The sequence below is a fragment of the Benincasa hispida genome, chromosome 3 (assembly GCF_027475165.1).
Source record: "Benincasa hispida cultivar pf3 chromosome 3, pf3_genome.v1.1, whole genome shotgun sequence".
NCBI lineage: Eukaryota > Viridiplantae > Streptophyta > Magnoliopsida > Cucurbitales > Cucurbitaceae > Benincasa > Benincasa hispida.
The window spans coordinates 35,216,412-35,232,669 of NC_143480.1; the positions used below are offsets into that span (position 1 = coordinate 35,216,412).

General features: G+C 26.3%; 1 protein-coding gene across 1 annotated transcript in view; it reads right to left on the bottom strand.

Annotated features, from left to right (window-relative positions):
* Nucleotides 1–3,746, bottom strand: part of LOC120074025 (threonine dehydratase biosynthetic, chloroplastic-like) — a 42,307-nt gene extending 38,561 nt beyond the window's left edge. Inside the window, exons 1-5 of the mRNA XM_090311923.1 lie at nucleotides 3,330–3,746; nucleotides 2,861–3,052; nucleotides 2,310–2,579; nucleotides 1,873–2,079; nucleotides 1,565–1,720 (exon numbers count right to left, since the gene is read on the bottom strand). Coding sequence (XP_090168049.1) covers nucleotides 1,565–1,720; nucleotides 1,873–2,079; nucleotides 2,310–2,579; nucleotides 2,861–3,052; nucleotides 3,330–3,683 — 1,179 coding nt within the window. The 5' untranslated portion in view covers nucleotides 3,684–3,746. The remainder of the gene's footprint in view (nucleotides 1–1,564; nucleotides 1,721–1,872; nucleotides 2,080–2,309; nucleotides 2,580–2,860; nucleotides 3,053–3,329) is intronic.
* Nucleotides 3,747–16,258: the final 12,512 nt, after the last annotated feature.

Consider the following 16,258-nt stretch of genomic DNA (forward strand, 5'->3'; position numbering starts at 1 on the left):
ATTTATTGAGGAGAGATAATATAACTAATGATATTTAAAAAAAAAAAAAAGATCATTGTATAATTAATAGTAAATTCAGAAATGATACATTTTTTTATTTTAAAATATTACAAAATTAAAAGATGAGAGAGGATGTCAAAAGGTCAAAAAAGTCCCAAAATATTGCTAAAATCTAATTATGGAATATTACTAAATTTTATGACGCATTTGTAAAATATTTGTTTTAGCGTGCCTATTTCCTAAATTATATATATATATATATATGTATATATAATCCGTAGACAATAGGTAGGGTAAGAGATCAAAATTCAAACCTTGATATTAATATTTAAATTAAGTAAAGCATTTTTCAATAGTTGGATATTTTAATTCAGACGTGTCAATATAAACTTAGTTCAATAGAAATTAATTTGTATATCATTCCTTGAAATGAGATATCCAAATTTCCCTACTTTACATTTGTTGTACTAAAATAAAAATGTAATTCATTCTTAAGATCGATATGGACGGGTGTGTCAAGATTTTTTTTCTAGATCAATTTATCACATCCAGAAAAGCAAAGAACAGAGTTTTTATTTCTCTATCACATTGAACTTGAGGACGAGTACTATTTTTTCTAAGCTGAAGTGAACGATATAAGATGAAATTAATATCAGGATTTTACAATTTGGTTTATTCTAGTTTGTTTTATTGTATCATACACCCAAGACAAACCAAAGATTTGTAAACACACAAAATATGCGAGTTCACTCCACATCTTTGATTACCAATAAATAATAATTGATAATTAATATAAACTTAAAAGAAAAAAAATGCTATATTCAAACACAAAATAAGCATATGGTTTTAATAAACCATTTGCATTATTATTTGATTCATAAACATAGAGATAAAAGTATTACAATATTATTTTATACACACACAATATTTGTATTATTATTCCACACCTTAGGGCTTCATTTCACTAAAACAGAGATATGAAACAGAGTTATTATTCCCAACAACAACAGCAACAAACATCAAGAGTAACACATTATTCAAATATGATTTCCCTCATAAACCACAAGGAGATTTGTGTATTGGTTTTATAACTTTGTGAGAAGAAGCTTTGGAGCTGGCAATGTCATTAGCTCTTTCATGGAATTAACCCATCTCTTCTGCTTCTTCTATCTGGACCCCAATATATACCCTGTTCATATTAAACATTTCAATAATTAATTCAGTAACATTTATCATTATATTTTTCTTTATAGAAAAAAGGAAATTGCAAATATAGCAATCAGTGATAGACCATATCGTTGGTAAGAGACTATCAACTATAGAAATAAATCGCTAATAAATATTGCTATATTTGCAATATTTTTAAAATGATGTTATACACTTGATTATTAGTTCTAGAAATGCTATCCATTCTAATTACCCTAAAATATATATATATGTATAAAAATTACCTGTGGACGATGGTGAATTAAATAGATGCTCCAAACCCACGAGTATAAGAATCTAGATACATTCCTATAACACTCTTCGCCTCAGTTTGATCAGCAGCATCAACAATATGAACAATGCTACCAAGTTGGTTAAAGTTGATGTTTGAACCATTTGTTATTGCAACAACATTTACTCCTTTCATATTATTATATTTGCAGTATGCTTTAGCTCCAGCTATTGAAACAACTCCTGATGGCTCCAACATACTCCCGGTATCCTCGTACATTTCCTATAATTATATCAACAAACCATTGTTAAGACTAATTAAAAGATAGAGTTTAAACGAAATAAGAAACATGGTTAATGAAGTATAAATTAAATTTGATGGGATAATTAAAGACGCCATGGTTGTACATTGTAATTGAGAAAATTAGGGCAAACCTTAATTGCAATAGAAATGTCGTCTTTGTCAACTAGAACTATACCATCCACCAACTCTCTCGCAATGCGAAAACTCTCATTCCCAACTTGTTGAACTCCCACATTATCTGCAAACATTCCAATATCGTCCACTTTTACTATCTCATTTTTATGTAATGCCAATGCCATACGATTTGCATCACGTGCCTCCACTCCAATAATCTTTACCTATATAAAAATAATAAGTAAATAAATAGAAAATCATAAAGGTTTGTTTGTTTATGTTGAATCATTGATTGACCTAAAAGCTTAAGCCTATGGATAAAGGTACATTATCCAAAAGTTTAAGCTTATGAATGAGGATAAATTTAATATTATATTATCTAACAGTTTTGATGAATGACTTTTTACGTGATTAAGAAAGTATATTTTTAACATATATTAAACACGTAACTCACATCAGGAAAAACTAGTTTGTAAAAAGAAGCAACGCCAGCGAGTAGTTCACCGCTCTCAACAGAGACAAAAATTGCATGTAATGGATCCCTCATTTGACGTGCAATTTCCATTCCAACTGTGCCTTGGCCTATGATAACATCTTTGTGGTCAAAAGGAGGTATTACAGTTAGGTTTTTCTCTTGGCTCAGTTGTTTTGCATGCTTTAGTGCGTCATCAAAAGTATCTCCATACAAAACAATCTTCCCACCTAAATTTTTAACCATCTCCACCTACAGGAAAAATAAAGATTAGATGTTAGGGACAAATTGTAAGGTTTGTTGGTATAATTTTTTAAGTGTTTAGTTTGACATTTTGAAAAAAAAATTGAAGTATTTGACAACCTCTCAAAATAGCTTTTGAAACAATTTCAAAATGTATTTTAAAATAATTTTTATAATAAAAGAGTTTAAATAAAAATGATTTTCTTTTTTTTTTTTAAATCTCTAGTGAACCCAAACGTGTTCTAAGAGTATTAGGTTGCGTTTAGTTGGTGAAGAAATGAATGTACGACCTTAATTGGGGGAGTTGTAGTAGGCATAACAATGACGGTCTCAGTTCCTAATTTGTTCGCAGCCAAAGCTAGACCTTGTGCATGATCTCCACCCGTTGATGCAAAAATAACTCCTTTGTCCAACTCTTCTTTAGGAAGATTAGCCATCATATTATAAGCTCCCCTAGTCTTGAATGAATATCCTTTTTCCGCCTCTTCTTTAGGCATTTTCTTTTCCATTAATGCTTCTTTAGGAAGATTAGCCATCATATTATAAGCTCCTCTAATATTGAATGAGTACTCTTTTTCCACATCTTTCTGCACTCCTTTGTCCAATTCTTCATTAGGAAGGTGGGATATCATATTATAAGCTCCTCGAAGCATAAACGAGTACCCCTGCAATATTAGAGTTTCTTAGGATAGAACAACATCATATGGTGCAAACTATATACCACAGACAAAAATAATAGTGATATATGTTGCATTTTACCGAGTGTGAGTCCTCCCTCTTCAGCCAAAGATTGACTCCCAAGCCATAGGACAATATAGGTGCAAAATGGAATGGAGATTCAGAAGTGACATCGTAGACCTTAGAACCCAAAATTCTAGTCAAATACTCCATCTGTTTTCTGTCATCAATAACCTCCGGCCGTTTCGGAATTGCGCCAAGCTCCCCAGACGGGTACTGCAGCTCCTCCCACGACACGACCGTATAGTTTGTATTATAATTATCTTCATGAACAGGGCCGTGATCCCTTGGATGGCGTTCCCATGGGTTTGGGAATTGGCCGTGACCGTGTTCTGGCCTTTGCCTTGGGTGTTGTCGTTGCCAATGTGAGGCCATTGCTATTGACTCTCTTTTTGTTTTGAAGAATAATAATAATAATAATTGAAGCTTTTCTTGGTCCTTAAAATGGAAATGTGTGGGTTTAAATAGAAATGGATCCAAGTCACTTGTGATTGCTGATTTTGGCAAATAAAGAATAATACTTATCTACTACTTGGACGTACGGAATATATTTTTATTTTTTGTCAATCGTTTCAATCATGTTTTTTTTTTCTCTTTTTCAAAATTAAATTATAATTTAAACCATTTTTCAAAAATATAACATATTTGAGTCTCGTTTGATTCGTGATCCAAAATTTTGTTTTAGAAAACAAATAATCCAATAGAAAATAAATGCTAACTTTTCTTTTTCATTATATTCGAAAACATGTTTGGTTCTAATTTAAAATTTTGAAATTTAAATTAAAAATTAAATTTTTGTGTTTGATTATAAATTCGAAAATGTAAGAGAAGAATTATTTTTTTTATGGATAGAATTCATTATTCTGCATAACAAAAAATGAAAATTGAACACAACCTTTTGTTATTATAATTTTAGTTATCATTGAATATAAAATATTATTGATTATTTAATGAAATTGTTTTGTGCTAAAAGTTTGTATAGTGATTATTTTGGAATATCATATATTATATAATACATATTTTAATTTAACAAAAACAATTGAGTTTATATTGTATTTGCTAATATTTTTCTCTCTTTTTTATATTTAGTTATACCTTTTAAAATTTAAAATTAAAATCTAATTATACTAAAACGCATAAAATGATTGTTTTCCGTATTTATACTATTTAAATGATAGAATACAAAAATAGTTTTAAAAAGTAGGATTAAGAACGTCTATCTAATACATATTTACTAAAACTCCCTTAATCTAAAAACATAAAATAATGAATTTTCTATAAAATAAACATAGAATTAAAAGGAAGACAAGAATCACGTGTAGATAAAGTAAAGATAAATTTAAAAATCAAAACCCACTGACCAGTCTTGGATAATATCAATGCCAATTATTGCTTACATTAAATGAAGAAGAAAATTTTCAACTCAAAACCCCACTGACAGTCTTGGATAAGGTGAATTAATTGTGCAGAACATTACAAAAAAATCGATCCAAAATACGATTTTAATTAATACAAAATTGATTTAATATTTAACTTTTTACCCTTTTAAATGTAAATTTCATTTTCAATCATTAAGATCATATTTTATAATAATTTTAATAAATAAAAGTATTTTTAATCTTTTTTTGAAAAAAATTATACTAGATAATATAATTTTGAAAATAATTTAAAAATATAGGACAACTTTAAAATATTTATAAATATGGTAGATATCGACCAATCAATCTGTAATTTTTTAAAAAATTCCAATCCAGCTCTCAGCTCCAAATATTTTCATCTTATTCAATTTATTTTTTCCCTTTCTTTCTCCCTACGTCTGTGGCTTCCTTTTCTTTCATTTGTTTTTTCCTTTTTTTTTTTTTTCTCTCTTCTTTCTACGATTTAGCTTTTTTCTGATTGCTACGTTATACCATTCTTCAAGTCTATTGATTACTACATTCTCTTAAGCCTCTTCATTCAAAATATCTACACAAGCCACTCATATTGATTGATCAACAAGGAGATTTATCGATCTTAAGAGGTAATTGTGGATTTTAATCAGTTTATTCAATGAGTTTATTTCATTGATTGATGGTTTCTATTCCTTCTACTTGTATTTCTCATTTATCAATATTTGTTAAACTTAGGTCTTAATCTATCGTTGATAGTGGGTGTCATTGATAAAAAGAAAAGGTAAATGATAACCGATGCGACTAACACTGATAACCACTATTAGTGATAGGCTTAGTGATAGACCGGAGGTGGAGTTGCTGGTAGAGAAATTTATCGGTGTTTTGGGATAGCAACGGATAACACATTTTTTAAATTTAAAGCTATCACTGATAGCAACTATTAGTGATATTCACTTATAGTAGTTTTCAGTGATACTGATGTAGTTATCAGCGAAAGCAACAAATAACACATTTCTCAAATTGAAAGTTATCAGTGATAGCAATTGATGGCACGTTTCTTAAATTAAAAGTTATCAATGATAGTAACTGATAGCACACGTCTCAAATTGAAAACTATCACTGATACCGGCTATCAGTGGTTGCCATTGATAGCAACTATTAATGATATTCACTAATAACAATTATCAGAGATAGGAATTGTGTTAGTACATTTCTCAAATTGAAAGTTATTACTGATAGCAGTTGATAGCACATTTCTTAAATTGAAAGTTATCAGTAATAGCAACTGATAGCACATTTCTTAAATTAAAAGTTATAAGTGATAGCAACTGATAGCACGCATCTCAAATTGAGATCTACCACTGATAGCAACTATAAGTGATAGCCATTGATAGTAACTATCAATGATATTTACTGATAGTAGCTATTAATGATAGCAACTGATAGTACACTTCTCAAATTGAAAGCTTTCAATTTGAGAATTAAAAACGAGAAGTAGCGTGCAAAATGGTGGTTGGGATGAGTTTTTTAGTCTTTTATCATTTTTTATTCTATATATGCAATTATTTTATCTTTGTATTACATATTCTATTATTTTGTGCTTGAATTCCATTTATACAACTAATCCTTTTTAAAACTACTTTTAAGTATATCCTAAATATTGTTGTATCTCAAACATACATTTAACACTATCTTAATATCGAATAACTTGAATTTTGTAAATAAAGTAAATATAAACTATTTTTTTATAATCACCTAGATTCATAATGTTTACCAAAAATTTATTCACACAATGCACAACAATAGATATCTATCTGTAAAACTATATTGCACTAAGTTTAAAATTATATGATACATTCAACAATTCAGTCTACAAGTTTATTTAGTTCAACATATGGGTTAGAATTGACTAGTTTTTTCTATTGTTTAAAAGTATATGAATTTTAAATGAATACAGATATATGCTATACTTTTAAGTAAAATATATAGTTCATAAAAAAAACAATAAATTAAATAAATTAAAAGCTAAAATATATGATATTTTCCTATAGAATTGCACAAGTTTACCACAATACAATAGATTCTCTCAAATGAGCTAAAAAAAGACTCGAGTTTAAGAAGAGAAATACAAGAATAAATTAAAATCACTTTTGAAAGAGAAAGTACTTCCTAAAAATATAAAAAATGTGATTACAAAAGACTAAAAAATTGATAATGTGCGTTTTTTTTTTTTTAATGACTCAATCATAAGAATTCTAAAATTAAAGTGTATTTGACTTGGAATGGTCTTCTTTATTTAAATTTTATTTTTATGTTTCATCAATATTTTTATGATACACCGAAAATGTTGACTTATTCTTTATATCGATGCTGAATCTATAAATATGTAAAATTATAGTTAGAATTTGACATATAAAAAAAAGAAAGATGATATAAACCCACTACTAAAAATAAAACTTCAATCACATTTTGCTCCATAAGTACAATTTTCCAATTTGTAAAGGGAGGGAAACATATATAAGAATGTGTTCAGAATATACATTTTTAAACGACTAATTTAAAAATTAAATCATTTTAAAAAAAGTTAAAATGTTTGATAATCACTCAGAATAAAATTTAGAAAATTGAGTTTATAAAATAAGTTATTTTAGTATAAATATTTGAAACTAACTAAAAGAATGTATTTTGAATATAATTGCTAATCTGATCTCCCTAATTTGAGAAACTTCGGCCAAAACCTTCGACAACCACCATCGGCAAACCTCTGACCACCACCTCCAGTGACTGCCACTGTAAAGCTCCAGCCGACTGCGTTTCTTGCCATCAATCCTTTAATCGTCACCAGTCAATTATGACCACCACCACTATTAGAAAATTCTTTTATAATAATTTGACATGAATAAAAATATTTTTAATATATAGTAAACCAAATTTAAAATATTTTTAAAAAATAGTTGTTAAACACCTGTGTTTTTTATTTAAGGACTTTCCATAAAAAAAATGTTTAAATGAAAATAAAAATTAGAGATATAGAGAGGAAAAGTTAATTAAGCACTATTATCAAATTTACCAATTTAAAATATCTAAAGTTAGTTTATCTATGCTTTTCTTTTTACTTTTAATTTTCATCCATGCAACATGTCACATAAGGTTTGTCTTTTATGAATTAATTAAAAGACAGTCGGAAACACCACCCCGTAAAAAATCAAATGAAATTGAAATGTAACCACATATAATGAGTACAAATATATTGCTTTTTTTTTTTTCTTTTTTTTTTTTTAATGGAGTTGTAATATATTTAATTCTTTATTTTCCCACTTTTGCCTTAATATAATTAATGCAACGCGACAAAAGAAATTGAATGAGCTTAATTTTTTAATTTTCTATATTATACTAAATCTCGTAATAATTTATAAAATATTTTGGTGCATTTCATTCCAGCTGAGCTTTTTCTTAAAAATAATTTGTAATATATTCTTGGTTAAGATTCTCTATTTCAAGAAAACCAAGTTCTATATTAGAAAAAAAAAAAAAAGGTAATATGTCTATAATATTTCGTAGATTTTGAATAGTTAATTTGTTTAAAATTTTCAACTAGAGTGACTTTATAAATTTAAAGGTAAGTATTTTTGTTATTTACTGTGTACATCAAAATTAGTTGAACTTAGAATAGAATAGTAAAAGCGAGGAAAAACTTCCAGTAAAGTGAATTTTTAAGGTGGAAAAATCAGATGGTTTCTATTAGGTAGTTATTTTAATATTAATAGATATCTATTAATATTTATTAACGAATAGATAATAATACTTTATTATATTTATAAATAAATTGACTTATTTTATTATATTTGAAAACAATTAATAGTGTTGATAACACATATTAAATTTCTATTATATATATATATATATAATTAGAACTATACAACCGTTTTATTTTGGGCAAATATCAATTTATATTCTTGAATTTTGGAGTAATATCAATTGAAATTCTAAACTAATAATTGTATCAATTTTAACTATAAACTTTGAGTTGTATCCATTTAAACCCCAAACTAATAATTGTATCACTTTAAACCTGAACATTTATAATTGTATCAATTTGAACTTTCTATTATGTTGTATTTTGATACACTTATGAAAATTCAAAATTTAAATTGATATATTTATGAAAATTAATAGTTTAAATCGATATATTTATGAAAGTTCGAAGTTTAAATTGATGCAATGCCTAAAATTCAAGGTTTATCTTGATACAACTTTAAAGTTAAAGATTTAAATTGATACAACCCAAAATTTAGAGTTTAAATTGATATAATTATTAGTTTGAGATTTAAAATGGTATACTCAAAACTATAAAGTAACATTTGTCCTTTTATTTTTAATATATAATATTGATAATATCTTGATTTGATTTGTTATCATGTACTAACAATTATTGCTATACCTCATTTGAAAAAATAATAAAACCAAATTGCTAAAATGCCATTTTGAACATTTATTTATGTGATTTTTCATCCACTATGCATTTGTTTAAAAACAATGATTAGATGCAATTATTACATTCTTCTCTTCTTTACTTCATAAATAAAAAATTTAAAAAAATAATTTTTGAAAAAATCAAATTGTTTCTCCTCTTTATTTCATAAATAAAAAATTCAAAAAAATAATTTTTTTTAAAATCAAATTGTCACGTGACGATACTTTATTGGATGCAGCGTAAGATGCATAGAAAATAGATATTTTCCGACTACACCCATATTTTTTTCTTTATTTAAAATCTCTTGTAATATCTCTCGATTATCAAACCACGTGAACGACTATAAGTTTAATTTGTGGGCCTTCTGGATCAATTTCAAATCTTTTACTATCCTTAAAAAAAATAAAAAATGACAGACTTTTCCAATTTGTCTATAACAAAATAAGGAAAAGATATTATAATAATATAATTCTATCTCTTATATGAATATTGATTCTCATTAAATTATATTTTATTTAAATAAACATAATTTAACTGATATAAAATATATATTATCAATTTTAAAGTTAAAAATTTGATCAATCCTTCTTATACTCTTTTACCTTTTAAATTTTTGTGTCTTTTTTCAATTTTAACAATGTGGCCAAGTCTTCTAAATTTAAGATTTAATTGGTATAATCATTATACCATTTTTTAAGACAATTAGTTTGTCACTTGGGTGGTTTTCCTTTATTTTATTTTTTGAGTTTTTTTTTTTAGAAAAACACTGATATGATTAAATTTATTGAAATCTATCGATTTAAACATTTTTAGTTAATGGATAACTTAAAATAGTATAAAAACAAAAAGTTTGCATTCAACTCCTATAACATTATTTCTTTTTCAATTAGTTGTAATTGTCTAATAAATATTAAATCGAATTATAAGGTAACACTAATAAAAGTTTTGTATAATTATTAGTTACAATAACATATAATTTATCATATCTAGTAAGGTTTTTTCTTTTTTCTTTTTACAAAAATAATTAAATTTGTGATATAAAAACTATATTAATTGTTTTCTTTTTCGTTCAAAAGGGACGTTATGAATGATTGAGTGAAGAATAATGGGGTGCGGCATGGTGCTGGGTCAACAGCTACACTTTCTTTCTTTATTTGAAACGTGGGACCCACCTGGTCTGTATTTAATTAGGCCCACTTTCTACCGATTTTGGTAATAGTGCAATATAGGTCGCAGAATTCAAATTCATGTGAGACAAAGAATTCGTATAAGACACGTATCGAATATTGATATTTCTAGATACTTCTTAAATACGTATTTGACACACGATTTGACGTATCTATTTTTATGTGTATTTTTTAAAGGAAAAAAAACAAACAACTCATCTAATATTTTCTAATCTAAAACTAGGCATATTTAAAAAGCTCACTACTCGAGTGCAAAACTAAAAAAAAAAAAAAAAAAAAAATAACGGACTAAACCCTAGACTATAATCATCTAATCTCCATCTTCACATTTGAGTCCCCACAAAATCTACCAAAATATAAGTCATTTGGATATCTTCAACAATTCAATGAAGAAGTTCTTCGTTTATCTTCATACTTCTCTCTCTAATCTTCTTCTTCTTTGCAATACGAGTCACTTTTCTATTGATTTCATTAACTATTGTAATTCAACATCTTAGATGTTGCTTTTTTTTGTATTGTATTTTAGTATTTGTATTGTATTTTGTACTATTGTTATTAACTTGTATACTAAATTTATCAACATTCTAAATTTTTTTAAAGAAAAAGAGATGTGTCTTCAACGTATCAGTATTCTCGTTTTTTAAAAATATATATATTAAAAAAATATAAAAAAATATAAAAAAAATAATGCATCCTTAGACGTATCCGTATCTTAATTTTTTAGAAATTGACGAATTATTATATCCGATCGTATCTGTATCGTATAACCGTATCTGTGTCTGTACTTCATAGCTTATTAGTTACTAACACACTTCACATGTCAATCTAATTTCGCTCGCTTTTAATCATAATCTTATTAGTCACTAACACACTTTACATGTCAATCCAAAAAAATCTTTCATATTACTCCGTAATTATATTTGATCATTGTCTTTAATTTTTAATAAAATTTTTAGATTAATTTTATCTCTAATAAATCATAATAATTTTTTATATCTATGAGTATTCGAATTGACGTACGAATCATAATTGTTAATTCAATTTGTCAAACATTTACACCACTAATGTTTAAAACTTACTTAAAATCAACTCGTCTTATAATATATGAATAATGCCCTCAATAAGCTAGGAGGCTCTGGTGTTGAAAATTAAAGAAAACTAATTTAGTAATTTTAAATTAACACAAATAACAAAAATGACATTAGTAAAAACTGGAAGGTACAAAAAGTATAATCACGAAACCTATTAGACTAACTAATAAGTTTAATTTTACGCTCTAAAATTTAGAGATTATAGAGTAACTCAACTCAAAATTCAATAATAAAAATGTAACATTTTAAAACTTAAAATAAAATGAAAGTCAGACTGAAAAGTAAAATATGATATTATAAAATAATAGGTTATACAAAATTGTAAATATAAAACACATTCATTATATATATATGTATCGATTGTAACTTAAAATTGCTCAACTAGAATAAAACATGTTACCAATTCAAAGGTAACACATTGTTTAAACAAATCTTAAAAGACTGACCACAAGAATTTAAAACAAAAATAATCTATAATAATATACAAAACTAAAATATCAAAGAGATTGATATTAACATGGCGAAATTTTGTCCACATATCTCAAAAGTGCATTAAAGATATATTTAATTAGTCTCTACTTTATATGTTTGTCTCATTTGTGATTTGATTTATATATGCATTGTCGTTTATAAGATTGCCAAATATTTGACATGTTGAAATTAAAGGATACCCAATAATATACTACCATCTTGTAAGTTTGGTTCTAAATAAATGCATATTTGATGAAGAATATCATATATAAATAAAGGTTGAAAATTGTACTCGTGGTATTAAATTTGTGTGGATACGGATTGCTTTCATCGACATTTTTATATTTTCAGGAATGAAATCAATATTTTCGTAAGAAAAATTAACAAAAGGACTAGTAAATAATAAAATAGCACAAATGTATATATAATATAGATAATAAAACTTTTGACTCGTTTTAAAACGTTAAAAAAATAATTTAGTAGTTTTTTTTTTTTTAAAAAAAAGGATATCAATATTTTATTAATATTTTAATCGATAATTTTATAAGAACTCAAAAATTTTGTGGACATCAATGGCTACTTTAAATTTTTTTAAAGTTATTTTTGAAAGAAGGTATGACAATAATTGTTATGACATGATAACCAATAAAATCGAGATATTATCAATATTATATATAAAAAATGATATAGTGGGAGAAACTTCTTCCACTCGTTTATATTTGTTCACATCTTTGTTTATTGTTTTTTCCTTTGGAAACGTCATCCTTTTTCTACAATGGGCTTTTAGCTTTGTCATTCATTTATTTCTTATTTTATTAAATTCAATCATTCATCAAATGTGAAAATATAAAAATGTGAGAATAGGTTAAAATTATAGGTTTATTATAAAATGGAGAGAAAAGAACCAGAATAGTAATACAAGAAAAATACGGAGATTAATGGAGAGGTTAATAGATGAATTTGTAACTTATAGAGGAGTCATGGACATATACATCATTCTAAATTTATAATACTCCTCCTTAGATGTCCATAATATATAGAATAGATGTCTCGTGAAAAACTTATTAGGAAAAATATGATGGAAAAAATCATAATGAAAGAAAAATAGTACATTATTTATGTATTTTAACAACCGTCTTATTAAAAAATTTGCTAGAAAAACTCATTGAGAAAAAAACCATAGTTAAGAGGAAAATAGTATAGGATATTTGCTCCCCTTCATTAAAAACATCATATGAGATCTTCGAGTTGTTGCACTCTAGGGTTTTAGTAGGTAATATCTTCATAAATAATTTTGCTACACGATCTTTCAAAAGTGACCGTCTACTGGATGTATCAACAAAGACCATAAAATATCTAAACATTCTACTTTTTAGATTGATACGTCAACATATATAAGTGTGAATATTCATTCTAACGATGCAAGATATTCGATCTCATAGTTGGTGAGTATCTAATCAATAAATTTTCTTAAGAGCAATTAGCATGTATATATATATATATATAATTTAAATTATTAATAATTAGTCTCATTACTATTGGTCTGACATTTTATCATATCAAATAGTAAATATATTTGGAGGAATGTACTTCAAATTTATTGTTTCATATATTGAACTACATAAATATGTATGTGATAGCATCTAAAATGTATTATCTCGCTTCGCTTAATTCGGGATCATTCCTTAGTTTTATGTGTATCTAGTGATTTTACAAATCTTGGACATTCAAGAGGTAGAACCAAACGTTAGGATCAAAATGAAGCTAAAACGAACCAAAACAGAGCTCACATGCATCGGGAAAGAAGTGGTAAATTTACCAAAATGCCCCTAAGGGCAAGGTGCCACATAGTGCACCATCACTGTCGTGCGATGCTTAAGTCAATAGGCAAATAGAAAGCCCATCAAAAAATAAAACTCTGTCGTTCAAAATCTTTCCAAAATAAAAGGTATGTTGGAATGTTTTGAATCTGTTACAGGCGCTTCGAACAACCTAGTATGGGTCTCGCTGTCTTGAGTTGGGGGTCTAGCGAACTTATGTTATTTATGTATTTGCTATGTTTATCTAATTTACATTTATGACTCTAAGATTTAGAAAAGTGCACTAATATAAACTCTTTAAACCCTTAGAGGCAGCATTCATTCTATATTCTGTAATATTCTCATTAATAAAATTGTTCTCCATCTACTCGTGAGATGCAGCTAACACACTGTTAGTGAACCACATAGATCTATGCATCAATTCTCTATTATTTTGTTAGTGAACCACATACTTGGTTGTCAATTTCATAACAAGGTCATTTATCCATCTTCTTCTCAATGAACTAGGAAAAAACTAACTATATTTTAGAACAAAACATATTTCAAGAAGAAACAACTACCAAATTACACAAATTCATCAACCTAAAGGGTAACTTGATGGAAGATAAACTAACTGATAGATAGTGATAGTATAGTGATAGACAGTTATAATACTGATAGACACTGATAAAATATTCTCATTGTATATTAGTGATAAGTAATGATAATGTTATATCAATATCTATTAGTGATAGACAATGATAGTGTACTATCATTATGTCTATTAGTAGATTTGAGTTTTTTTTTTTCTTTTTGAGTTTTGGGAGCTTTTGCGATAATATATTATAAGTTTTTATCAGTGATAGAAAGTAATAGAACATTATTGATATATCTATGTCTATGATAGTAGTCCATCACTTTCTATCCATGATAGATAATGATAGTATTTTTTTATAGTATAATATCATTGCTTTCTTACTTCAACGAAGAAATTGTGAGTTTTGGTTAAAGAAGTGAAATTCCAATCTCTCACTTTTTACTTTACGTTGCTAAAATTCTTAACATCGCAACTGTGATTTGAGAGTATAAGAAGTAAATTGTGCATCGTTTTGGATTGGAGTTAGCTTCTAGTATCAAGTAACAAAGTACTAACATTTGCGAAAGGAGATAGGAACCGAAAGGAGATTGAAAAGTGGAAAACTCCAAAAGTGCAATGAAATTATAAGGAAATCAAGAATGATTAAATCCACAAAATCTTTGAAGATCATCCCACTTGTGAAGTGTGGACAAGAAGAACATCGCAAAAGAATCGGGAAGAATAAGACAAAATCCTTGAAGAAATCGAGTTTTTCAAATAAAAAGGTAGACTTGAAATCTTTTACATCTATTTGGTAGAGAATCTAAAAACAAAAATTTGAAAAGAAATTGTATATCATGTTTTCAATATGTATTTGATAGCAAAATTATGAAATTGAATTGTCGTCTAAACGATTGTAAACTAGTTATAGTTACCTATTAAATATTAGTTGATAAAAGATTATTGTTAATTTATTTATTCACGTATTTTATGTTAAAAAATTGTATAATTATTTTTTTTGTTGTAAATTATATAATTTATAGGAAAAATTGAAATTTTGGTTCTTTGGAGTAAGTTAAAATTTAAGTCTTATGATTTATAAATGTACCCTTATGGTTTGATAAAAGCTTCCTAATAAATAGTCTATAGGGGTTATTTAAGAGGATTTAACAAACCATATGAACTATTAAATCATAGGAACTAGATTCTAAATTTTAAATCATATGGACCAACTTTTAACTTTATCCAAACCTAGGAACCAAACTTAGAATTTAACCTAATTTAATTTATAATACATTACATTGTACATATTTTAATTGAAAAAAAATGAATTGAATATATAACATGACAAACTATATTTCTAAATATTTTTATCTTTATTTAATATAATTTTGCATTTTAAAATTTAAAATTCAAATTTTGGATACAAAGAAAACATAAAAATGTATTCTTTCAAAATTTGTACAGTTTATATCACATAATTCAAAAAAGTTTTTTAGAAACAGAATTTAGATTGTTTGTTAAACATATATATATGTTGAACTAAATGAATCTGAAAACATATAACAGAATTCGGATTGCAAATCAAACAAGATCTTAAAAATTGAAACCAGATTGCTATATTTGTAATACCTTTATTGGTTTTACAATTTTTGTAAATATTTTCACCTACTCTGACATACAATATATATATATATATACACACACATAAATATAACATCTTTTTAACCTTTTTTTTTTGTCTTTCCCTCCCTTCTGATTCCCTCCTTTATTTACTTCCTTGTAGTTATAATATTAAATTTCTATCAAACATGTTAATATTTACATCAATATTTCAATATTTCTATGAGTTTGGTATCAATGTGATAGGTGAATCGACATTTCCATTATATTGTAGAAAAAAATTTCATGATACAATAAGCAATAAAATGTCACAAATGTAAATATAAAATAAATAATA